At 40.2% G+C, this 26,363-nt stretch overlaps 1 protein-coding gene and 1 long non-coding RNA gene across 4 annotated transcripts in view; one reads left to right on the top strand and one right to left on the bottom strand.

Moving 5' to 3' along the window:
* The window catches only part of BBS7 (Bardet-Biedl syndrome 7), a 38,805-nt gene that overhangs the window by 4,422 nt on the left and 8,020 nt on the right, over positions 1 to 26,363 (top strand). The window contains exons 4-15 of one of the 2 annotated variants that reach the window (XM_006125589.3): positions 384 to 559; positions 4,438 to 4,624; positions 5,354 to 5,426; positions 9,633 to 9,749; positions 10,854 to 10,984; positions 14,602 to 14,686; positions 17,420 to 17,522; positions 20,536 to 20,728; positions 21,262 to 21,336; positions 22,856 to 22,921; positions 24,624 to 24,763; positions 25,597 to 25,761. In XM_006125589.3, coding sequence (XP_006125651.2) covers positions 384 to 559; positions 4,438 to 4,624; positions 5,354 to 5,426; positions 9,633 to 9,749; positions 10,854 to 10,984; positions 14,602 to 14,686; positions 17,420 to 17,522; positions 20,536 to 20,728; positions 21,262 to 21,336; positions 22,856 to 22,921; positions 24,624 to 24,763; positions 25,597 to 25,761 — 1,511 coding nt within the window. The remainder of the gene's footprint in view (positions 1 to 383; positions 560 to 4,437; positions 4,625 to 5,353; positions 5,427 to 9,632; positions 9,750 to 10,853; positions 10,985 to 14,601; positions 14,687 to 17,419; positions 17,523 to 20,535; positions 20,729 to 21,261; positions 21,337 to 22,855; positions 22,922 to 24,623; positions 24,764 to 25,596; positions 25,762 to 26,363) is intronic. The other variant, XM_014574838.3, reaches the window with a different exon arrangement.
* Positions 9,659 to 26,363, bottom strand: part of LOC102459402 (uncharacterized) — a 37,894-nt gene continuing 21,189 nt past the window's right edge. The window contains exons 2-4 of one of the 2 annotated variants that reach the window (XR_012904102.1): positions 25,760 to 25,830; positions 23,168 to 23,252; positions 9,659 to 9,797 (exon numbers count right to left, since the gene is read on the bottom strand). This is a non-coding gene — a long non-coding RNA (uncharacterized LOC102459402). Of the gene's footprint in view, positions 9,798 to 18,740; positions 20,162 to 23,167; positions 23,253 to 25,759; positions 25,831 to 26,363 lie in introns of those variants that run through there. The other variant, XR_332227.4, reaches the window with a different exon arrangement.

The following is a 26,363-nucleotide window of genomic DNA, read 5'->3' as shown; positions in this document are numbered from 1 at the left end:
TGTTTATTTTCCATGTCTGTCAAAACCTTTTCTCATTACTAGAGAAGATTCCTCTGGAATCAAAATGCAGTGTATATATGGGGCACTGTGTGGATGCTTTTGCTAGAGATCTATGTGCTATGCTTCAATATATAGCACTGGATTTTTTAAAAAATTGTGTCTGTTAGCTTTTTAGAGCGCAGAGCTGATTTATAAAATGTCTGATCTCTGATTCTGAGGAACAACATAAAATAAAACATTATCACGTATTATATGTTCTGTAAAATCACTGCTGTTATGCCAAAAGTTCCAAAGTAAGTTTGGCGTCTTTTGTTTTGTTTTGTTTTAAATGCAAATGTAGTATTGAGTTGATTGAACTTCACTTTTCTTTTTGACTTTCACAGCCAGTGTTCAAGACACTGCCTGGACAAAGGATCACAAGGCTGGAGCTGGGAGGAGCTCTTAATACACCACAGGAGAAAATTTTTGTGGCTACAGGATCAGAGGTTAGAGGTTTCACAAAGAGAGGGAAGCAGTTCATTTCATTTGAAACTAACCTCACTGAAAACATCAAAGCTATGTATGTGCAGTACTTTATCTTTCAATATTATTTCATGTTAGTAAAACTAGTGTGTTAGTTTTTGGTTTTGTGAAAGAATTTTTTTCTCTCTGGCAGATAGCTCAGTAAAGTGGCCATCCAAATATAACACATGCCAACTAAGTGCAGTATACTATTGTGTTCTAATATTTATTTTTGTATGACTTTTAAAATTTTTCATATATTCCTAATACTCCTTTTTTCCTCAACATTTATTTTTTTCTGTACAGTCAAATAATTGTATTGAGTTTTTCTCTAAAGATATCTGTGCAGGATTTTCATCTTGAGTCTCTTCTCTCTATCCTGAGATAAGCAGAAATCCTTTAAATGTATAAGTAGCGAGTGGATAGTGAACCCTATTACAGCTGGTTGCCAAACATTAATTTAAATGCTGCCATGAAAAGCTTTTAGCCAACTCCTCTTCATCCCAACCAGCTTCGATCATATCCAGTGTTTATCTTTTTGACCTTTCTTGACTTCCCTTTTTTTTTTGGGGGGGGGGGGGGTGTATGGGAGGGAGAGGATCTCTCATTGCTGCTGGCCCAGGAGTGCTGACAAGGCACTTGGCTCTGGACAGCTCTGAGGAACTTTGGTCCTGGAATGCAGTTATTGAGTGCCCCTCTGATACTTGAGTGCTTAGTGTTTTTGTTGCTTTTTTCTGGATTCCTTTGTTTTGATGTTGCAATAATTATGTTGAGGCCTGAACTATGAGGGTTTCTGTGGGAATGATTTGGGGTTTGTGGAGACAGGAGGGAATGTAAATACTTTTCTAAACCTTTTGAGAGGAAGAAAAACCATTCACAGGAAACAGTGTGCCATAGCAGATAGTGCATTAGAATAAGATTTGGAGACCTGGATTCTGTTCTGCACCTTGCTTCTGATCTACTGTGTTATCTTAAATAACTGCAGATACATTGTGTCAATAAAAATCTTAAAAAGAGTTTTAAAAATATTTTTCCATACTTTGACATGGTTGGCCTATTAGGGAGAAGAAACAGGGCTTAAACAGTTAAAAGCACTCTTCATGCACCATTAGTGTGTGTGTGTATATCATATCACATAGGAAAAATAAACCTTTTTGTCCACTTTTTGGACAAGCCCCAAGCTTTTAATCCAAAATCCTTTTTGTCTTACATATAAATAGGCTTCTCTAGAAAGGTAAAAAGTAAAGAAAAATATGATATTGTCAGAATCCTGTAAAATGCATTAGAATCTAGTTTAGATTAACAATGTGGCCACCTCCTTCATTGTAAATCTTCTTTCCTCTAACAATCTCTCCAAATAGTATTTATAGGTAGGTTATTCATAATATTAGAAGGGGACCAACTCTGTAAACTTTTGTAAACTTCTTGTCAAGAGGGAAGAGGCAGCACAAAGAGTGATTAGGAAGAAAGCTGGACTCCCCTTCAACTCCTGTTAAAGTCAAAGTCTTTCTGCTGATGTATGAGAGTTGGAGGAAGTGTCTTATGGAGTGAAACAAATGAAATTAACCAAGCCTTTTGAAATGTGGCCTTAAAAATAGATCTGTATCATTTTCTTTTTTTGTATTTGTGTTCTTAATTAGTATTAAGTTTAACTATTTTAAATAGCTCTTCTAAATAACCTAGGAATGTAAATATTAAAATTTTACATAACTTTATTCTTAAAGCCTCAATTAGTACAAAATATTTGGAACTTTGTGACTTGGTTCAAGAAAAATCATATTGAACTATACTTAATCACTTCATTGCTACTTACCTGGTAAGTGAGGCAAACATTGTTCTAAAAGTGACCTAACTGGTAGACTAACTGAAGATATCCAAAATGTAACATCACATGTGTTGGATTACAAGGAAACTCTGCATACTTGGGAGTGTCAGAGAATGCTGCATTGTGGAATGCTTTCAGTGAACCAGTAAATTAAAAGATATTGAGGTTGTATCTCTACATTGGACTTGCTGACATGTGGAATTAGCTTTTTGATTGCTGTTGTTATAATGGTGCAAACTCCAATGTGCCCACAATGAACGGTTGTAAATGTTAAGTTCCGTTCGCTGCATTATAACTATATGAGTGTGGTTTCACTGGTGGCTAAGCCTCTGTAGACAAGCAATTAGTGCCTCTGTCACTTTTATATATAGAATTTAGGCTTCTAAAATAACTTGGAAACTTTAGAAAATTTACCGGGGGAAGGGGCCTTAATTACAATTAACTTGTGTGCTGAATGCCACCCCTCTATTTCAACACTAGTAAAGGTAAATCATTTTTTCTCAGAATCTGTGTTAATTGTTTTTGCTTTACAGTTAATCTTCAGAGTTTAGTTTTTTGAAGTGTTCCTCCAGTGTCCACAGGGCTACTGCTCCATCATGTTTTAGGTTTTTGCTAGGGCTGTCAATTGATCTGTGTTAACGCCTGTGATTAACGCAAGGCAGGATTAATGTGTTCATTTTTTTTTAACGCATTAATTGCGGGCGTTAATGCTACGCTGCCCCTTTGAAGTGCCACTACAGCGCTTCAAAGGGGCAACACATTAGGAGCCTGGGATCAGTTAGGGTACGTCTAAACTACATGGCTCCGTCGATGGAGCCATGTAGATTTGTTGTTTTGGCAAAGGCAAATGAAGCCGCGATTTAAATGATCGCGGCTTCATTTAAATTTACATGGCTGCCGTGCTGAGCCAACAAACAGCTGATCAGCTGTTTGTCTGCTCAGCGCGCTAGTCTGGACGCTCCCCTGCCAACATCAAAGCCCTTTGTCGGCAGCCCCGGTAAACCTCATCCCACGAGGAATAACGGGGCTGCTGACAAAGGGCTTTGATGTCGGCAGGGGAGCGTCCAGACTAGCGCACTGAGCGGACAAACAGCTGATCAGCTGTTTGTCGGCTCAGCGCGGCAGCCATGTAAATTTAAATGAAGCCACGATCATTTAAATCGCAGCTTCATTTGCCTTTGCCTATGTGTCTAATCTACATGCCTCTGACGACAGAGGTATGTAGTCTAGACACAGCCTTTGAGTCACCAGCTGATCCCAGGAGCCTAATGCGCTGCCCCTTTGAGGCGCCAGGACCAGTGTCAGCTGGAGACTCAGCTGATCCCGGGCTCCTGTGGTGCTGCGCCTTTGTATTGCTGCTGCTGCATTTCAAAGGGACAGCTGCACTGAGCCTAGGGTCAGCTGAGGACACCAGCCGATTCCTGGCTTCCGCAGTGCTGCCCCTTTGAAATGCTGCCGCAATTAATCACGATTAATTTTTTTAATTGTGCAATTAATTGTGATTTAATTTTTTAATCACTTGACAACCCTAGTTTTTACTCCCATTCTTTTTTAAAATTTTTACTGAACCTTTTCTCTTGCTCATCTTTCACTAAAAATTAGTCAAATGTATTTACCAACAAAACTAAACCAAAACAGCCCCCTAGCATCCTGCTTGTATTTTACTTTTAAACATTTGTTTTAAAAAAGCTTTAACTACTTCTCTTGAGATACACATGGACATAATGTTTTATGTTCTTCCCCATCCTGTTCTGAGAGGTTTAAGGGAAATTCTGCCCTAATGTGCTTTAATCCAGGGACTTTTTTTTTGAAAGGTTTTGTTTCTCTTTACATTATAAAGTGTGTTAGTTAGATCTCTGTAGGATTTCTTGTCAGAGAAGTTATTGAAAGTAAGTTATTGAATAAATGGAATGTAAACCGTATGATTTTACAGTTTGTAGGAAATAAATTTTAATCTACATAAACAGATTACTTGCTTATTTTACTCATTAAGGCTCTAAATCAGCAAACAGATATATTTGTGTAGCTTTATTCACATGTCTGTTGAGGCCTAAGAGAGTATCACCATACTTTTAAATGCTGATAAAATTAAATACTTTTCTTCTTCTCAGGCATATATCAGGAGCAGACCTCTTTCTTTGTGCAAGCTATATCTATAACCATTACTGTGACTGCAAGGATCAGCACTACTATTTGTCCGGAGATAAAATCAATGATGTCCTCTGTCTTCCAGTAGAAAAACTGTCTTGCATTACACCGATATTGGCATGTCAGGATAGAGTCCTTAGAGTTTTACAGGTTAAAATTATTTTTGTCACTTTTTACTGGTACCATACAATCTTCATTAATCGCTAAAGACCCATTTAAAATAATGAATTTTAGGGAAATGTTGAGTAAACAAACTCAACTTTAATATCACATCAGGAAGTATGCTTTGTTTATTGGCTTAGTAATATACTGTAAATATTCTACAGAATACTTTTTAAGGAAATAGACTACTACTACTGTTAAATCTGATAAGTGAGATGAGTACTGTTTTTATATGAATTGCCATTTGTAGGCTAATGAAATACCAATTGGTGAAATTCTGCTAACAGGTTTGGGTATGGCTAAGTATGTATTTAGATCCTGATCCTACATTTTACAAATATGTATGGTTAAATTAAGTTTTATAGTTCCTAATAACATTGATTTTAGTGGATCTACTTACATGTTTAACATTTAAGCACGTGTCTTTGTAGGATGGGAGCTTAAATCTTGTGTCTCATAATATATAAATTTTTATTTTGAATAAATCACTTCATCAGAATGAATAGATCGCTTCATTTTAAGCCAGTCCGATGCTCCATTTATACAAACGTCACTGTTATATTGTTTTGAAAGACTGCCAACGCAAGATGCAGTATTTGAATAATTTAAGTTATCCAATGTATAACATACATACATATATACCTGTGCAATTTTAAGTGACTCTAATGGAGTTTTGGTTTGTTTTAACAATTCTTTCCTTCCTTTCTTCTTTTTTAGGGGTCTGATTTGCTTTATGAAGTGGAAGTTCTTGGGTCACCTACTGTTCTTGCTTTAAACAATGGAAATGGTGGTAACTAGATCTTAAATATTTCAGAGAAATATTGATATATATTTTACATACAACTATCAAAATCTGGACATCTTCTTTATAAATATTGTAGAACCTTGATTAACACTGTTTGGAAGCTGGTGTAAAAATTCAAATTGAATCACAACTGTGACCATCCAGTGTTGTTTCTTGTAATAGTTTATACATCTTATACATCACATTTGGTAGCTTTCTATATTTTGATAGAAATATAATCGATTAAATTATGTTAGAACATTTCTAATTCATTCAGAACTTGTTCACTTCAAGAGAGTATACATATTTTTGGAAATTATTCAGCTTTTAAATATTTTTATATTTCAGTGTGGAAATTGCAAAATAAATTAACCATCATTCTTTTTACCTATCACTTCAGAATTTATTAATTTTGCCTTTTTTTAAAAATCTAAATCAGCTGAACAGCTCATTGCCAATAACAGAATTTCTCTGACTGAGACAAAGGAAGATTTCTTTCATCTTCTATTCATAATTTTATATGTCTAAAGTTCTATTTTTCCTATAGAAACTTTGTTGTGCTTAAAAGAAGCACCCAGGATTTTCAGGGGGATAAAGCAACACGCCACATTTATTGACTATACATAGATCAATCAGTACTTTATATTATGCATATAGTACTGTCAGGGACTCTAGCCCAGACGGCTCGGTTCGTTGTCTGACCGCAAAGAGACAGGCAACACCAGCAAAGTCCAATCACAAGCTCTTTATTGAAGAGTGCACACAACAATAGAGAGCGGCCCGTCTCCAGAGAGAACCAGCCCCGATTTTAGTAACAGGTAGGCTTATAAAGACAGTTCTGTCGCGTCATAAGCTCTTCACCCAAGCCACTTACCCCCCTTTCTAGAAACTTTTAATATCTATGCATATCTTAGCCAACTATACATTGTGGCCAGAAGCGCTTCATAATGCATCAGCAACTTTCTTATCAATCACAAAAGGCAGGTACCGGGAACAAGGAGACAAAAGAGTCGGGTACAAACAAAGGGCAAAAATAGAGAGGTAAGATTAGCGAAGGGGAACAAAAACAGGGAGTTACTGACCAGTTCCCAAAACAAGCCATTCTACTTACAGTAGGTACAAATATGTAATTTATCACTATCTTACTTTTATAACCTAAACAAGCATGGAGGGTGCGCCTCTGTCTGAACCACTTTCCTGGTTCTGGTCAAGAATACTCAGAGGCCTATGAAATGAGCCTTTGTTAACTTTCCTTAGCATAATGTTGACCAGGCCTTGTTTTTCTGGTCCCAACAGTACATTACACTCATGCATTCACACACACCCAGCCTCTCCCTCTCCCTCTCCATCTTGTTGTTACCAATAGTTGCTCCCCCTAACTACACCGGCCAGGCGAGTTAGATGGGGGAGGGGTGGAGCTGGGCTTCTGCCGATCTGGATCAATGCTCCAATGTTGACAAGACGAAAACCTGGGGTTCCTCTGCAAGATGCCTCATATTTATCCCTCTTGTGCAGCCAGTTAGTCATCACCTCACCTTTTTTAATGCTTCTTCAAAGAGAGTTCTTTCAAGGGCAGGCACTTGCTGCTTGACTCCCAAGGCGTCTGTATGTCCAGTCTTCTTTTCAATGAATTCACTTCACAGGTACTGTCTTGGATCTGGCTCCCAGTCCCTCTCCATCCTCAAAACTGCTCCATTCACACCTCATTCATTTCAACAGGACAATCAATGAAAGGGAGGAGGTCTATTCTACTCCTAGCAAAAGACTTTTTTCTTTACCTTAACTATTCCTAAGACCTATAATATAAAGAGCTTGATACAAAGTTTCTATGGAAAAGACTGGACACAAAGTTTCGCTTAATACAAGGGATTCTATAAGAAGGCTTAACATAAAAATATATCTAAAAGGACAAGATATATATAAAGACTTATAAACTGCTGAGCTACAGTTCATCTGCAAATTTGACATCATCAGTTTAGGATTAAACAAAGACTGTGAGTGGCTAGCCAAGTACAAAAGCAGTTTCTCCTCTCTTGGTGTTCACACCTCCTCATCAGCTGCTAGAAGTGGGCCTCAGCCTCCTTGATTGAATTAACTTTGTTATCTCTAGTCTTATTCTGGCCTGCATATTTATGCCTGCCTCTGGAAATTTCCACTACATGCATCTGACGAAGTGGGTCTTTGCCCATGAAAGCTTATACATCTGTTGGTCTGTAAGGTGCCACAGGACTTTGTGTCGCTTTTGCAGATCTAGACTAACACGGCTACCTCTCTGATACAGGATTTACCAATTTTCTCTTAATACAAATTTATATGAGAATGATACATGGTTATATGGAAATGTTACAGAGATTTATCCACAACTTAATTAGCCCTAAAGTTATTAGGTGCAGTCTTTGTCCCTTTCAGGCAAAAGTAAAGAGGTGTGAGAGACTGAGCTATACCGACCTAATCCCTGGTGTAAACTTGCACTAGGAATTCTTCCATCATTCTCACTACTGTCTCTTGAGGAGGTGGATTCCCTACATCAGTGAGAGGGCCTTCCTATCAGCTTAGGTATTGTCTACACTGGGGGTGGGTAAAATGTGGCCTGCCAGATATTTTCCTTCGGCCCACCATGATCCTCCGGACTAGGGCTGAAGGAAAATACCCTGCGACCCAGCAGGGCACTCAGGCAATCTACCTCCCTGTCGTGGCCTCAGTCACACCACTTTTGGAAGCTCCACATCTGGAGACTGCTAGCAAGCATGTCTCTGTGCACACCTTGGAGAAGGGGAGCAGTGAGTCTCCTCGCCCCTGGAACAATCCTCACTGTTCCCATTGGCTGAAAACCAACCAATGGGAGCTGCAGGGGTGGTGGTTTCAGGGGCAGATAGCATGCAGACATCCACTGCCTCCATCCCTCCCCCAAGGGGCATACAGAGACATACTAGCCAGCAGTAGCTGTCAGCTTTGAGTGGCATGGGGTCCCCATGGCATGGAAGGAACTTGACTGTTCCACTATGCCACTGGCTGGGAACTGCCAATGCTGGTAAGTGTCTCCTGCCTGGACACCTAGCACCCCCTCCGATAACCCTGTCCAGTTCACAGCCTCCCCTGTCACCTCAGCCTCCTGCCCTAGGTCAAAATCCCCTCCTGCATGCAAACACTGTCTTAGATGCCATACCCTCTCAATTAATATAATAGAAAAATGTGACCCGCGACTACTTACAAAAATACTTAAATTGGCCCCCCTCAAAAAGTGGCACCCTCTGACCAGTATAGTTATGCCAGCCTAATCCCTCAGTGTAGATGCAGGTATGTCAATGAAAGAGTGATTATGACAATGTAGCTAGTGTTGTTCAGGAAGGTGATATTCCACATCAGTGGAAAAACCCCTTTTTGAGTTGTAGCTATGTTGTAGCTATGTCTCCACTATGGAGTTTTGCTAGCATAGCTGTACCAACATAGTCTTATACTTTAAAATTATTTATCCAGCTCTTTTTCTATCTTCTGTCACCTGAATTTAACATCATAGATCAAAAAACCGTAACTAATGGTTCTAATCCAGATACTAATCCATTTTCTTTTAACCAAGGCATTTGAAAGTAGCACTGTAGTGGCAGCAATTGGTTTGGAAGGGAGGTTTCCCCTTTAAGCCTATTCAGCGGGAGCTGGATTTTGCATCCTTTATCCAGGGAGGTGAATTAAGTAATTTTGTTTAATTGTTGCCATTGAAGACCTTTCCACAGACCATATAATCGAATGTGTTCTATAATCTAATGTATTCTAAATATAATGAAAATCAATCTAATGGGGGAGCAAGATGGGTGTACATCTCTTACTAGTCTTTTCAGAAGCTGTGAAGAATGTCTTCACCTTTGTGTTCAGTATTTATGTAATATATAACATCAATTTATGTAATTGATGTCCTGCTCCTTTTACAATAACAGCTATTGAGAGAAGCACACATGTAAGAACAGAAATTAGCAATTTATTAAAATAGCCATAGTTTTCAAGATGTTTGAGTGTCCATCTTCTAAAGTTCAAGCCTTGTTCTGAAAAACTGTGTTCTGAAAAAGTCTGGTAACTCTGTTGCAGAGCATGAATTTGAATATTACATATTGAAGGACAATGTTAAAGAAAAGACTTAAGTCGTTAAAATATTTGAATAGTTTAAAACATAATAAATAGATATAAAAATTAGAACCAATTCATTACTTATATGCTTAGGTGATTCCGGAGAAGAACTTCTGTTTGGAACATCTGATGGGAAACTTGGTCTCATTCAGGTTTCAAGTGCATCTCCGGTACATAAGTGGGAAATCAGAAATGAGAAGAAGAGAGGAGGTATGTATTTTGGTAACCTCTCCAGATCTTTGGCATTCCATTATGTCCCTATGTTTATGAAATAAAGTAATCAGTAACTCTCATTATACTTATGGAAATTTTTGTGTTATGTCACAATTTTGCTTGTATATCATAGTAAATTCAGTACTCCGCTTAGTTGTTCCTGGTGTTTTGATTTTTGTTTTGTTTCCTCCATCCCCCTACCTTCTTCTTCATACAGGATTATTTTGAGTTCTCATATAGTATGCTTTTGTAAACTATTTTAAGATGACATTTATTAAAAAATTATTTTTAATTATTTTATATATAAAATTTGATTGTGTGCTGTAATGATGGTTGTACTTACAAATCCAAATACAAATGCCATATTATTCAGAACTTATGGTATTTTGAATTTTTCCCAGAGCAAAAATTATCACTGTCCCTCTGTAATATTTTTGTCACTTTTTATCTGCTTTCACTCTGAGGATGAGACAAGACTCTCATTGAAGCTCCACTGTTCATTAATTGGCACAAAATTATTGCTGTGGATTGCAGGACATTGGTTCCTTTTTATGTTTGCAATCTCGGGTGTTGTTCTTCTGAAAAGAAAGGATCATGAATAGAACCTAGTTGTCTCATATGCTTATAGAGCATTATGCTATGTTCATTCTTTTGTTTCTCAGAGGTTTTTTTTTTTAATAATTATGAATTCATTTTTCAGATATGAGTGATTTTGATTTTGGGTGTCTAAGATGCTTTAAAGGGGCCTGAAGTTTAGATATAGTTTGGAGTTTTTTATAATTGATTTCTATTAAGTCTCTTTATTTCTGTGCTTTGCATTGGAATATAGTTCTGGTTTTTTACATACTTAGTCCAGCACATTGTTTTTCATAACATAGTGATGATAAAGTCATTCATTTGACTCAGAAGGCAGAAGTGGCATTAGTAAAAACTTACTAACTTACCAAGAATGCTCTGTTGTTTTTTCAAGAGATGACTAACTAATGATGCATTATAATATGTTTTTTCATGGAGTATTTTGCAAATCATTCATTGAGAGATAAAATATTTAATAAGCAGTCAGTATGTTGTGCATAAAAGGGTTTTTTTCTCTATTTTTAGGTATCTTATGTATTGATAACTTTGACATTTTGGGTGATGGAGTTAAAGAATTACTTATTGGCAGAGATGATGGTATGTTAGAAATCTATAACTTTGACAGTACAGATGAGCCTGTCCTTCGATATGATCACGTAAGCTCATAACAGGAAATACTCTTTTCATGGGCATATTTCATACTTCCTTTTGTTTTAAATTAGAAAAGAAATGAATTGTTTAATTTCTTAGGGATGTAATAATGTAGTCGATTAACCAATAAGCAAAAGCTTATAGGTTAATGCTATAGACTACAGGCAGTCCCCGGGTTACGTACAAGATAGGGACTGTAGGTTTGTTCTTAAGTTGAATCTGTATGTAAGTCGGAACTGGCGTCCAGATTCAGACACTGCTGAAACTGACCGCCAGTTCTGACTTACATACAGAATCAACTTAAGAACCCCAAGCGTCCCCAAGTCAGCTGCTGCTGAAACTGATCAGCAGCTGATTCCAGGAAGCCCGGGGCAGAGCAACTCTGCCTGGGGCTTCCTGTAGTCAGCGCTGGTCAGTTTCAGCAGAAGCTGACTTGGGGACGCCTGGGGCAGAGCAGCTGGGGTGCTACTGGACCAACCCAGCAGCACCCCATCTGCTCTGCCCCAGACGTCCTGATTCAGCCGCTGCTGAAACTGACCAGCAGCGGCTGAATCAGGACCTGGGGCAGAGCAGCTGGGGTGCTGCCGGGTTGGTCCAGTAGTGCCCACGGGCGCTGCAGGACCAATCGGCAGCGCCCCAGCTGCTCTGCCCCAGAGTCCAAAACAAAAGCCTGGTCTGCTGGGGGGGGGGAGCACACTCGCTGCGCCTCCTCCCCCCAGCAGACCAGGGACACGGGGAGCAGAGCCGGAGCAGAGCCGCAGCGGCAGCGGGGTGCCGCGCCTCTGAGGCTTTGCTCTGGCAAAGCCTCTGAGGCGCGGGACCCTCCGCGGCTGCAGCTTCAGTCAGGGTGCCTGTGGTCTGCTGGGGACCGTCCCCAGCAGACCACAGGCACCGGGACCCAAGCGGCAGCAGCGGGCGGGTTCCTGCGCTTCTGAGGCTTTGCCAGAGCAAAGCCTCAGAAGCGCGGGAACCCCCGCTGCTGCCGCATGAGACCCGGTGCCTGTGGTCTGCTGGGGACGGTCCCCAGCAGACCACAGGCACCCGGACTGAAGCCGCAGCCGCGGGGGGGGTCCCGCGCCTCTGAGGCTTTGCCAGCGCAAAGCCTCAGAGGCGCGGGGAACCGCCGCTGCTGCCGCTTTGACTGAAGCGGCAGCAGCGGCGGTTCCCCGCGCCTCTGAGGCTTTGCTCTGGCAAAGCCTCAGAGGCGCGGGACCCCCCCGCGGCTGCGGCTTCAGTCCGGGTGCCTGTGGTCTGCTGGGGACCGTCCCCAGCAGACCACAGGCACCGGGTCTCATGCGGCAGCAGCGGGGGTTCCCGCGCTTCTGAGGCTTTGCTCTGGCAAAGCCTCAGAAGCGCAGGAACCCGCCCGCTGCTGCCGCTTGGGTCCCGGTGCCTGTGGTCTGCTGGGGACGGTCCCCAGCAGACCACAGGCACCGGCACCCAAGTGGCAGCAGCAGCGGTTCCCGCGCTTCCGAGGCTTTGCTCTGGCAAAGCCTCAGAAGCGCGGGAACCCGCCCGGTGCCCCTGGTCTGCTGGAGACGGTCTCCAGCAGACCAGGGGCACCGGAGCAGCTTACGAACGGGGCTTTCTCGCCCCGACTTCCGGGGCGAGAAAGCTCCGTTCGTAAGTGCGGATCCGACATAAGTCGGATCCGCGTAAGTCGGGGACTGCCTGTACATGCATTTCCCTCTCTTTCCCCCCTCCAGTAAATTTTTTAGCAGGCTCAGTCCTTGCTTGAGATGGGTCCGGGAACTACCCCTGCTGAAGCTCTGCAATTAAAGTGTATTAGGAGCTGGGTGGGCAGGCAGCCTGACTCAGTTTTGGCTTGCACTGGGTCCGGGAGCTCAGACTCCACTCGTTACCAGAGACAGCAGCACAGAGCCACAGGCAACTGGTCCACGAGAGGAGCTGATTTTGAAACTGGCTCACCTTGTGGACCAGCTTTCCCCTGGCTTCCTGCGCTGCTGCCTCTCATACATAGACTGCACTGCAGGATGGCAGAGGCTCCCCAGGAGTGGAGCTGGATTGCACTGGCTGCCAGCCCTCCCCCCAGGGACTATAGAATAGTCAACTAACTGATAAGAATTCATGAGGTTACTCGACTATTCAATGATCCAATATTTAACATCCCTATAATTTCTTAATTAATATTTGTAACTATATTTAGGACCCTACCAAATTCACAGCCATGAAAAACACATCATAAACTGTGAAATCTGATCTCCCTGTGAAAATTGACACCGATGCAAGCTCTAATTCTAGCTGGGGATGGCTAGAGACAGGGTTTCCTTTTTCATTGCAAGGGCTGCTCCTGGACCAGGTTACACCTACTTCCAGGATGTTCTCTGGCTGCCGGAAGCTTCATGACTTCATTAGGGCTGGAAACCGTTGGGAAAACCAGATATGTGGCAACCCACCCCACTATACCCTGTGACGTTCACTTCTGCATTACTGCTGCTGGTAGCACTGAATTCTTCTTTGGCTGCCCAAATCTGAAGGCAGTATCCCTGCCAACAACAGAGCAGAAATGAGAGTAGCATGGCCCCATATGGTAGGCTTGAAACCCTTCCCATCCTGACCACTTTTTGGGTCAGGGCCCCATATCTTTTATGCCACTGAAATTTCAAATGTAAATATCTGAAAGTATGAACTTGACTAATCCCCTCCTTCCCATCCCATGGCAGCCATGAAATTGACAAAAATGGTCTGTGAATTTGTTAAGGTTCTAGCTATATTGTTACACAGCTAAACTAGTGGTATGTCATAGATATAAACGGCAGCTAAACCAGTTGAAGTCATAGATATATATTTGCACTGTCTTCCTTTATCGTAGATCATTAAACATTTAATTTAAATGTATTTATTTAAACAGTCGATAATCGTGCTGTCTCCATGGTATAGCTACATTCTTATATGCTGTTCAAGAGTGTATAAAAGTTGGTTTATTCAGTCCTGTGCTTCATTTTATTTTTAGGAACACTGTATAGTAGCAATTAAAAAATCGGCCAATGACTTATTTTAATTGATATTAATTAAAAAATGTAATTTGTGTATTAAAATGTGATGCTTCCATGTGTTTGGGCTTCTACCATTACCAAAGCAATAAGGTAATATTTGAGGGCCAGAAAGTGAAACAAACCAGTCAATGTGAATGAAATATTAAAATTAAATAGCACAAATGGTAAAATAATTTTTGAAAGTCCCTCCCTTTTTTTAATACTTCAAGATTAAACTAACCTAAAATAGTAACATTATCAAAACAGCAACCAACCAAACAAAAAACACCTCCAAAACTTTAAAATATTTTTTCCAGTAAGTAAACAGAAAGTTTACACTTTAAAGTGGTGGATTTAATTATTCGTCACTCTTCTTTCCAGACTTTCTGTTAGTTACTGTTTGAAAATTAGATTGTGCATCAATGTTTTACTTTATAAACCAGTTCCTAATATGTCTTTCATGTTACACACAAAGTACCAAAAAATATGTGCTGAAACACAATGACCTGCATCTTAATAGATTTTTCTGCACAAAAAGTTAAAGGGGAAGAGTGTTTTTTCTTTACAGCCCTCATATAAAATGAAACAAAGTACCTCCTGAGTGCTAGTCTGTGTTTATTTTTTAGGCCTTGTCAGAGAGTATTACATCTATCCAGGGTGGCTGTGTCGGAAAGGATGGGTATGATGAAATCTTAGCATCCACTTACTCAGGTAAGTTGTCTATGAAATACCTGAAGAATTTAGGCTCTCGGTATTCTAACAGTTAAACTCTGCTGTTAACGGAGCTGGAATTATATTAATAATTTGTTTTGGTTATAGAAAATAGTATTCTGGCCCAAAAGTCTCTGCTTTGAAAATGCTTCTAAGTGTGGGAAACATTTTCTTGTATATATTTTAAAATGCATTAAAACCCTGTGTTTTTTCACTTTATATCTATTATAGTTTACTACAGCAGTTACCGTATATACTCGAGTATAAGCCTAATGAGGCACCTAATTTTACCACAAAGAACTGGGAAAAAATATTGACTCGAGTATAAGCCTAGGGTAGGAAATGAGGCAGCTACTGGTAAATGTAAAAAATGAAGATAGATACCAATAAAATTACATGAACATTTATTTCAAAGAAAAACAATAACCTAGCTCTGTAAGTGGAAAAGGGGGTCAACAAAAACAATATGGTCCCTCCTTTTTGACCCCTCTTACTTCTCATAAGCCCCACTCCTTATAGAATCCACCCACTCCATCCCCTGTATTCCACATATTGTGTAAGGAGTATACAGCTCAGCGTCATAAGTTGAGAGAGATTGTATATTAATTAATGATCATCTAATAGATCTCACTGGACAATAAACTTTACATGCAGGGTTTTACCTTTTAGGACAAATTCAGTGCAAGTGCTTAAGATTTCTTGGTAGGAGAAATAAATAAATAAATAATGTTAAATATTAGAAGATCACAACACAGTCCTCAAAGTCCTCCCGCCAATCCAATGAGCCCCTGAAGGGCCGCCCAGGCCAGAGCCCCTCTCGGCTGCTCCCTGAGCCTCCCTGCCGGCGGCCCCGGGGCGCACCCGCAACCCAAGCGGCCGGCAGAGGCTCCGAGCGCCCCGCGCAGCGACGGCCCCCGACACACGGAGCCCAGCCCGCTCCCGGCAGCGCCCCCCGCCCCGAGCGCCTCGGTTACCGGGGCCGGAGCTCCGGGCTCACGCGGCTAGACCCGGCCGGCGGCAGAGACGCGCTGAGCCCGCCTGCCTCAGTTCTCGAGACGCTGACTCGAGTATAAGCCGAGGGGGGCATTTTTCAGCACAAAAAATGTGCTGAAAAACTCGGCTTATACTCAAGTATATACGGTAGTTATTATCAGCTGTATAACACAGTGAAGAGTACATTACAATATTCAGGTTTAATACATAATGGAATTTTTTAGTTTCATAATTTTAAACTTATGAATATTATATTTTTCCTTTGTCTGTCTTTTCTATGCATCCCTCTTAGTCATGAATATGCATGTTTTTTCTTCTTTTTCCTTCTCAGTAGGGCTGGCCTTTTGGAGTCCTCAAAGCAACCATTTTTGAGAAATTAGAAAAACAAGATTACCCTTTGTAAGGAGGCTTGTGTAGATTTGAAGCCTTCAGTAGACCTCACCCCGCAGTAGCACTGGTCTATCTGTGAGGGAGTTCTAGTAAGAAAAGTGTTAGTATGTGTTTTGCTCGATAGTTTTAAAACAGTAAAAGGTCACTTTTTAATTATTATTGGGGTTCAAACCTGATGTGCTGAAGTCCAAGTTTTAATTGTGTTAACTTTCATAGTCTGTTTTACATTGAGACAATGGCAAATGTTTACTTTGCGTGTATATAATATAGTCTGCAGAAGGCTAACAGGCTAGGGGACAGCTTCTCAACTGGTATAAATTATCAGCTCCATTGCCTTGATAGTTATGAGCTATTATAATTTATACCAGCTGAGGATCTGCTCCAAAGTCTCTCTGTAGTTACTCACTCTCTGTGATAATATTACTGTAAAGATCACAGAAGCTATACGAGGATATTCTGTGCAACCCTGAAAGGGGAGGAGGAAGAAAAATCTCTCACTGTGGGCATTCTTAAGGTAAGCTCCAGTAGGAGTGCAAAGTTAGAGCAGCAAAAGATATAAATTAATACTGAAGCATTTTTTATTTTATGTATTTTCTGACTTTTTTATGTCTAGCCCTTGATTAGTTAGGCTTTTTTGTTTAAAAAATGGCTGAGATGTTTGAGATGCCTGTTAGTAGCAGCCTTATGCTATGTTGCTCCGAAGTGGCTGTTGCTGTTATGGGGACTATCAACAATACACAGTAGGGAAAGTGTTCCTAGAGGAAATGTTGCTTGTAAGCAGCAATTGAACTTACAATATATTATTGTAAACGAGCATTTACTGTATTTAACATGTATATTAGTTTTCATGGTACATTTTGTAATAATACTGTGTTACTGTTCCTCCTTTAAAGGAAACAGAAATACATGGAGCAAGTATGTGGCACAGCATAAATACATTATACAACACTCTACTGCATTATTATCCTTAAAAACAAACTATCCATGATGTTATAGGAACCTGTTAGACTAGAGGATCAGCATTAAGTAATACAACTCCTTCAGATCCTCAGATGAGAAGTGCTAATAAAGAAAGGTAGCTGCCATGTCTCCTTTCTACAGGTTGGGAAATTGCTCTGTTCTGAAAAATCTATGCCCAAAACCATTTTTCTGGGTCCGTGACAGAACTGGAAATAGAGCCCACACCTTGACTGCCGGTTTTCTGGATAACTCTGCCTCTTATGTTCTACAGTGTTAAGGCAATGTGGCTCACTTGGGTCTTTTTGAAATGCTTTATTGTTTGTATTTCATAAAGATTATTAATTTATTAATGTATTTATATTAATAAAATTATTTATATGATTCTTTCAGGATGGGTGACTGGACTGACGACAGAGCCTGTCCATAGGGAAGGTGGATCTGGTGAAGAACTAAAGATAAGTCAAGAGATGCAGAACAAGATTTCATCCTTAAGGTAACTTAAATAAAGGAAAATTGTAAAGACAGCTAAGTACAAAATGTGGCCAATGTTTAAAACTATGGTGATCTAAGGGAATAATGGTGATAACAATACAGTATATATTTCCATTGGAAATGAAATTGTTGCTATCAGTTTCTGAAGCATATTTTTATTAACCCTTGGAACTACCAAAACTGATAAAAAATGTGTAAAAGGGAAAATATGTGTGGTTTTGTCGGTGTGTTTGCTTTTCACATCTGGGATCACAGAGAGAGAGTGGGTGAGGTAATATCTTTTAATGAACTGACTTCTCTTGGTGAGAGAGACAAGCTTTGGAGCTACAGGGAATTCTTCAGGTCTGGGAAAGCTACTGAGAGTGTCTCACCAAAATACAGCATGGAATATATAATTTAGCATAAATATATACTGTATTGTTATCACATTCTAAGGGACCATTCAAGGTGAAGTGGCCTGTTAATGCCTTGGGGGATTAATGGATTACAGATTGTTTTAATAAATCATAAATCCAATGCCTTTCTTAAAGGAGGAGACTTGTTACGCTATCCTGTCCCCAAGCGAAGCGGGACATGGGCCTAATCAAATGGCTTGGTGGGCTGGATCATGCCCATCCCTGTCCTAAATGATAAGAGCTAGGACCACCAAATTTGTTATGCAGCTTCCTCTTCTCCTAACTTTAAAGCAAAGTCAGAGTTGGGTTGTGCTAGGACAATCAGAAGCCAATGGAAAGGACAGTTTTCCATAACATGCAAAGGGAGGAGCTGCTGATCGGAGAAACGCAATATGAGAGTGGCCACTGGGCTTAATGAGCCCATAAGGGAGAGCTATCCTGCAGAGTGGCCACTGGAGGCAGCTGTACCGTCAAAGGAGTGGCCAGTAGAGCAGTGGCTCTGCCATCTTGCCTGCCAGCACACCAGGTAAAGAGCCCCCTGCCTCAAACCCCACCCCTCCCGGCCCTTGGCTGCAACACTGGAGTGCGGGGAGGAGAGAAAAATGCCCCTGGCAGCCAGAGCAGGAGACTAAGGGGAGAGAAAAGGCCCATGGTCAGATGGGACTCTCCCCACCCTGAGCCTCTCCTTACCTCCCGAGCCTCACACTTGCACCCCCTCAGCCCCCAGCCTCTTGCACTCCCCCCCCACACACACACATCACCAAGGCCCCGCCCTGACTCCTACACTCCCACACTGCCATTCCCCCGACCCTGAAGGTCCCGGGTAAGTCTGCGGGTTGGGATGTTTGAGGAAAGAACACTCAATCTTATACTGTGATGCCTGTAAGTCTTTCTTAAAGAGAATCCAAAGTGACACAGGCTGCTTCCAAAACTTGGTCATTCAAGAGACTCTAGTAGTTTGAGTCTGGAATATCTTTTCCAATCCAGGCTGAGCAATATGGATGCTAAGCAACCCTTGCACTTAAGCATATTACAAGGTCAGAAGCTGAAAAAGGGGTGGTTTTCTTGCAAAGATGTTTCATAAGGAACTTATCAAAACAAATGAGGCAGAAGATTGGTCTGACGGAGCTCTTGCCATTTGTTCTGCCAAACCAGTGTGATTGGTTTCGCTAGAGGTCCCTAGTATATGGGCTGGTCAGATTGGTCATCTGTATTGAGTCAATGATGAGAACAAACTGGAAAAATTCCCATGAGACATTCTCTAATGAGGGGTTTGAGCTGATAACAATATTTGCGCTCTGATTATTCATCTGTAATTTCCATTTGATCAGTTCTTTGCGCTTCTCTTTGAAACCATAGTCTTTTAGGCTTGAGTATAAAAGGTGGGAGCCTGAAGTAGATGGCTGTTGTCATCATCAGATCCATAAAGCCTCTGATTGCTACTAGATCCTGGCTCTGGTGTGGTGTTTTCTATTCTAAGAAAAAAGGATTTAATTCCATTCCCTTTATTGTATTTCTGACATATATCATCTGTAGAAGGTGTGACAGATTTTTGTTACCAGTCTGCCTGAGGTGAGGCCACAGGATCATTAAGGTGATTGGGTGAGGCTACAGGATCATTAAGGGAGGAGATGACGGAACACACCAAATGTCTAAGTTTTAAAGCTTTATTGATAAAATAATAAAATAACAGCAGAGAGTGATGGGTGCTTCCCATGTCACTCAGAGGAAGGAAGAAAGCGTTAGTGCCCTGAGCCCCAACCCATTTTCATACTCACACACTCACTACCCGAGGCTGGCCAGGCCTGGGTGGAATGAAAAAAGAAGAGGGGGAAGGGTAGACGGTAGTTTGGTCCTGTGCGCACAGGTCATCCAGGGTCTGCTGTGATCTCTCTGAATTGCTCCAGCTCTCAGGAGGGTTTTAAGTCCTGGGTTCCTTTGGGGGTGTTCCATTCCACGACCTCTGCTCCTGGTGCTCTTTGTGACAGTCCAAACCAGCTATCTGTGGTCGCCTTAACTTTTCCCAAAACACACCGGTTAGACTCTGTTGTTCTCTTTGCTTTCCTCCATGCTGGCCTTCGCTTGTCTCGCTTGTTATGGGCTAGCTCTGCAGATCGGTTCAGTTGAATGTCTTTCTTATGGCTCATTGGTGGATTCCAAGCCCCCCTCTTTCTTGGCCAGCAGCCGAGAGTCAGATGTGTGCTGTGGCCTTGAGCTGGCTGGAACCAACGTATTATCTTCGGGCCTAGCAGAAGTGTAGAGTTAACCCCGTTTTCTGCTTTCTTCATCTCCACCCTCCTCCCCCGACCCTTGGCTTCTCGTGACCAGCAAAGGAATCCTTCATTCATTCCACGCTCACACCTTTGACCCTTCCCAAAATGCCCTGCGATGCCTGCAACAGCGTTAGCAATATGCAACGCTGACCTGCCTCCCCAAGGGGACCCTTTGAGGGAGGGGGCCATTGGGGTATGACAAAGGGTGATTGTGATTGGTAACTTTATTACTCTTTGTCCTTACTAGGAAAAAAATAAGAAATTGTAGATTGAAGTTTCAGGGCATCTTAAAGAAAAAGTTATCTTCAGGATTTTATTTTTACATCTGACAGTTTCTCTTTCTTAGGAATGAGCTGGAACATCTACAGATAAAGGTACTGCAAGAACGAGACAAATATCAGCAGTCGTCTCGATCCAGTACTGCTATTTCAGCAGTACCGGCATTTAGTGTGAATGACAAGTTTACATTGAATAAGGATGATGCTAGCTACAGTCTTATCTTAGAGGTGCAGACAGCTATTGATAATGTCTTGGTACAGGTGAGTGATGTTTTAAGACCTAAAATCTAACAAAATATATATTACTTGAAAACTAAACAATCAAGAAAACCGTAACATTTAATTTTTGATCCAGAATATTGTTAACTAGTTTTCCTTACTGAATTAATATATTTTTAAATTTGACAAGTTCACTACTTGAGGTGAGATTCTTTTGTAATTACTTTTACTATTCCTGAATGTGGAGTGTGGTAGGATGCAATTATATAGAAAAAGATCGGATTTGTACATAGCTATTACTAAATATTCCTCCCATCTTAAATTAATTATTCTATCACATCAACTATAGTGAATGTTATCTGTAACAGTCAAATTAGTTAGTACAAAGATATGCTTAAATATCTATTTAATCTTTTACCCATGTCGAATTATAGAAACCATAATGATATTATCAAACTATCATATTGCATCTTCCTCGCTAACTTAATTCATAATTAAAGAGGATAAATGCATTAGAAACTATTCAAAAATGTATACTTTTTTTCCCCATCCTTTCCCTTAAATTTTCTGCACAGAGTGATGTCCCAGTAGACCTACTGGATGTGGATAAAAATTCTGCTGTTGTCAGTTTTAGTGGCTGTGATTCTGAAGTAAGTAACACATAAATGTAAGAGATAATGTACAGAAACTACTGGATAAAAGCTGTCAACCATTACCTATTAGAATTTGGATTTACAGATTCATTCAAGTCCAAGTTAAAATAATGTATTTAATGGCTGAAAATGAATAAAGTATTGGGAGGGAGGAAGTTTGGGAAAATGCATTTTTGTTGGTAGCATAATAGAAGTCAACTGTTGGCCCTTGTATTGCTTTATTGAAAGTTATTAGGCAAAGAGTATTATATTTATGCTTACTATAGATCTTTAAAATATTAAGTTGACCTCATGAAAACACTGTAATTCGCACATTCTCATTTTTTACTAAATACATTTTTATATATACTGGTTTTTTTTAAAAAAAAAAATTATTCCAGAAATGAAATGAGCATTGTGAAGCTTATTTGAAGTCTAAATATTTTAAGTCTGTTTAATAAGTAATTTAGCATCTCAGAAGTTTACACTGAAGATTACAGAAATTAACTGCTCCCTTCAAGTTTCTTAATCATTTTGTGTGATCATTACTTTGGCTAATGTTGGTTTAGCCTACAGTATGTTTTCTGACTAATTTATCTTTTTATAATGAAGACTTCTCAGATCCTGAGCTAAGTTAATATTGGGAAAACTAGTAGATAATTGTATCTTTTAATTTTTGTAGAATGTAGAGAGTGCAATAGATTTCCTATTCTTTAGCTTTCTAAAGAGAACTAGTACTTACTAATACATAGATCCCTACCAAATTCTAGTCCATTTTGGTCAATTTCATGGTCATGGGCTCTAAAACTCATAAATTTCATTATTTCAGATATTTAAATCTGAAATTTCACAGTATTGTAATTGGCCTTGATTCAAAAAGGATTTGTTGGGGTGGGGAGGTCACAAGATTATTGTGTGGAGGAGGAACTACAGTACTGCTACCCCTGCTGCTGATCAGTTGCTTGCAGCAGCACTGCCTTCAGAGCTGGAGAATGACAGCTGCTGGCCAAGATCCCAGCTCTGAAAGCAGAATTGTTGCCAGCAGCAGCACAGAAGGATGGTACGGAATGGAATTGCCACCTTTACTTGCATGCTGTTGCCTGCGGAGCTGGGTACCTGGCCATCAGCCACCACTCTTCAGTCACCCAGCTTTGAAGGCAATGCAGAAGGAGGGTGGCAGTACTGTGACCCCCTTAAAATAATCCTGTGACACTCACCCCCTCCCTCTTCTGCAACTCCATTTTTGCAAGTGCTAGTTGTGCCCATGAAATCCCTAAAGCATAGGGTAAAGCGCGCACAAGAACAGATTCCATGGTCCTTAATGTATTTTTCATGGCTGTGAATTTAGGGTGCAACATGGGGTGAAAATCTGTGGCATTTTTGCCATTGACTTCAGTGGAGCCAGAACTTCATGTATGTTTACTTTTCCTCTAATAGTTTTACACAGTAAAAATTGTCACTATGCTGCTGAAGTTTTGATGATAAAAGTTTTATGATGTTTTTTTCTTTCGTTTTTTTCATTTTGAATTGTTCACAGCCAAACAGCAACTTTCTCCTTGCCACTTACCGATGCCAAGCAAACACTACTAGACTGGAGCTTAAGGTAAACACACTACAAAATATTTTCTTGTACTTTTAAAAAATGTGTTTTATCTAGAAAATGCACATTTGTATCTTGTGGTAAGCTTATGTGCGCACAGGTTGAATGTGTTAACTTGGACAAAAGACTAGTCCACTAATTTTTATATGGTAGTCTTAAGACCCTTGGCTGTTGACTGAGATACTTCTGGTCATGTACATGATACTGATGAGAACTCCTGCTTTATAGCTGCTTTTACAAAGTACTCACTTTGGATGACTCTAGAAGCCACTGAAGAGAAGTGGGGTGATATAGAAGAGCAAGCCTAGCATCCTTCCTTAAAGGACTTCTGACTCTGAAAGAGAGAGTGAAGAAACCAAAAAATCACCAATGGTCTAAAACCAAAGACTTTCCTTTTCTGAAGTTATTCAGAGAAAGTCTTTAGTTGTCCACTCATTGGTGATTTTGGAAAGGAACTTAACTCTATATTTACATACTCATAAGAACAAATGCATGGCTTGATTTTTAATCTTAAACCATTTATAGAATAAGAAATGTAAGAATAAAAGGGACCTTGACAAGTAATCTAGTACAGCACTCTACATTGAGGTAGGACCAAGGAAACAGATCATCCTGGAAAGGTATTTTCTAATCTGTACTTAAGAAATCTCCATGATGGGTTTTTCCCAAACTCCTTCAGTATTCTATAACTTCTCTACCCTTCAAATTTTTTCCTGATATCTAACCAAAATCTCCCTTGCTGCAGATTAAGACAGTTACTACTTATTCTACTGTGGACATGGAGAACAGATGATTGTTGTCCTCTTTATAACAATTTTAATGTATTTCAGGACTTTCATCAGGTGCCCACTTTTTTATCATCTTTTCTCAAGACTAAACCTTCCCAGGGTTGTTTTTTTTTCTATATTTCAACGTAGGATGTTTTATTTGATCTTTTATTTTTGCTCTCCTCGACACGCTCTAGCACGGGGTCAGCAACCTGTGGCTCTCGAGCCAAACATGGCTCAGTATGGAACCAAATATAGCTCTTCTGTCATTCCCAAAATACATGCAACTTTTTAAATTAAAATTAAAATTTAATTAAAAAATTTAAGAACTCATAATTAATCGTCTCAGGAGGGTCTTTGTTTGTCTGTTTCACCTTTAACCAGAAGTGAAAGTGAGGCAGTGCACTCAGTAAGAACTGGCTGTGCTCCTGAAAGAGCTGGCTGTTCGCTTAAAGGGCCGGCTGAGGGCACGCTGTAGGGGATGCATGCACGCTCCATCTGGCCACAGTGTCCCAGTTGTAGCCCCCATCTGATAGACAATAGTCTATCTCCAGCTGCCATGCTCCTGGGGCAGATCCTGCAACTCTGCAATGGCAGCCCCGCAATTGCTGCAACAGCCCAGCTGCAGCAGCCCGGCTTGGGCTCTGGCTGCAGCAGCCTGGCCAACAAGGCCCCCGTCAGGGGCTAGCCCCCATCTAGCTGCTGCAACTTGTCTCCAACCCCAATCCTGGGGAAGGCCCCGCAGTCTGGCCAATTCTAGCAGTTTTTTGTTGGATGCTAAATTTTAAAAATGTTTAAAAAATTGTATTTGCCCTTTTTATAGAAGTACTTTGTTAGTTGGATCACTTAGTATTGTACATTTAAAAGATACCTTTTAAAAAAAGTTCTGGGAAATTCATTAATTTTTCCTCTGCTCTTTTTTATGTTTATTAATGTAGATTCGATCAATTGAAGGCCAGTATGGGACACTACAAGCATATATAACACCAAGAATTCAACCAAAAACCTGCCAACTTCGTCAATATCAGATTAAACCACTTTCACTTCATCAAAGAACTCACTTTATTGATCATGACAGGTATTTGCAAAAAATAGTTCTTAAAAATTGGTTCTGTCCAATTGACACATAGTTGACTATGTAACTTGCAGTGATCATTTTAGCAACTGATTTTAAGTCTCATATTGCAAGTCTCTTTGAGGTTGTTGGATTTTTTAAAATTTTAAATAAATGGTGTTCTCCCACATCTAGCTGAGCCCAAAAACTGATCCAAATTGATTGTTTGTCCTTTATCCCTCTGTTTTGATGCTGCCATTTTATTCAAATATACCTAATCTCCCTGTTTCTCACATCACTACTATTTCTTACTTTTAAAAAGGACAGTAAGAAAATGGAATTCCATTGAACTAGACCATATGTGTTTCCTCCTTCTTGATACACATGAATGAGATGCTAATGGGAAAGATTTCTTGTGCCTTCCATTATTGCCTGTTTCACTTCTGCAAAGTGCTATACCTCTGCAAAGTGCTTGCATATCTCTGGTTTAGAGAACAGGAGACTGTTGAGATTTTATACTACTCAGCTTTTCTGCACTGTCTGTTGAGCACCCCACCTGCAGTTTGCTATGCAAATAACCTGCCGAAACAGTTTGCCATTTTTTGGTGTTCTCTGGATTGAGAATATTCAAATAAGAAGTGTTTCTTTCTCACACATTCTTACACACACTCACGCACACAGCCTAAATTACTTAGGACTTTGCTAGCTATCAGTGAAAACTAATTTTTGAGACTTAAAGGGAGGAAGATGTACCATATAAAAACAAACTTTTTACTTAAATTGCATAGCTACTGCAGCAGCAGTACTGCCCATCAGTAACTCATTCCCATTTTCTTTCTGCCTTCAAAATACTGTAGACCCATGAACACACTGATGCTTAAAGGACACTTCAGTTTTGCTGAAATTCACTCTTGGGTTGTGTTTTGCTTGCCTGAAGTTCCTGAAAAAACTCCAGTAGAAGAGAGTGTTACTTTCTACTTTCAGAACACCTTCTTGGATACACAGCTTGAAAGTACTTACAGGTAAAATACAGTGCAGTGCTGAAGAAAATAAATACAGGCTGAGGAAACAGAGTTTGCGTTTCTCCGCTCCTGTGAATGAAAAAAAGAGTTCAATCCCTGAAACTGGAGACTCTTGAGAGAGTTGCTAGAAGCCAGAGCAATTTGCACTAATTGTTATTGTTTTAATGGGCATCTAATTTTCCTAAGAAAAAAGCACATGATAAATCCTCAAGGTGAAAAACAACCTTCTTCTTTCTGCAGCTCCCATTAGAAAAATGACTTATTTTCAGTATTAGAAATAATATTCTCTGTTACCTTTAAGTGAACCAGTGTGCTGCTTCAGCTAGCAGATATCATTTTGCTTTATAATAGAGTAGTAGAAGCTGGAAACATTAATTATTACTCCAATTATATAGATTTCAATTTGATCTGGGATTAGAGTAGGAGATGCTTATATATTGATGTAAAAGCATTTTGACTTTCTTACACTTTTTCATGTAAAGTAAGACTGTGATGTTAGGCTCATATGATGATAGGCACACTGTAATAACTTAAATATACAGATGTTAGGAGTCCTACATATTATACTGTATTAACAAGATTGAGCTTTGGATAGCAAGTAT

Source organism: Pelodiscus sinensis, chromosome 5, assembly GCF_049634645.1.
Source record: "Pelodiscus sinensis isolate JC-2024 chromosome 5, ASM4963464v1, whole genome shotgun sequence".
Taxonomy (NCBI): Eukaryota; Metazoa; Chordata; order Testudines; family Trionychidae; genus Pelodiscus; species Pelodiscus sinensis.
Note: the sequence above shows the minus strand (reverse complement) of the source record. Positions and strands in the feature narration are given on the sequence as shown.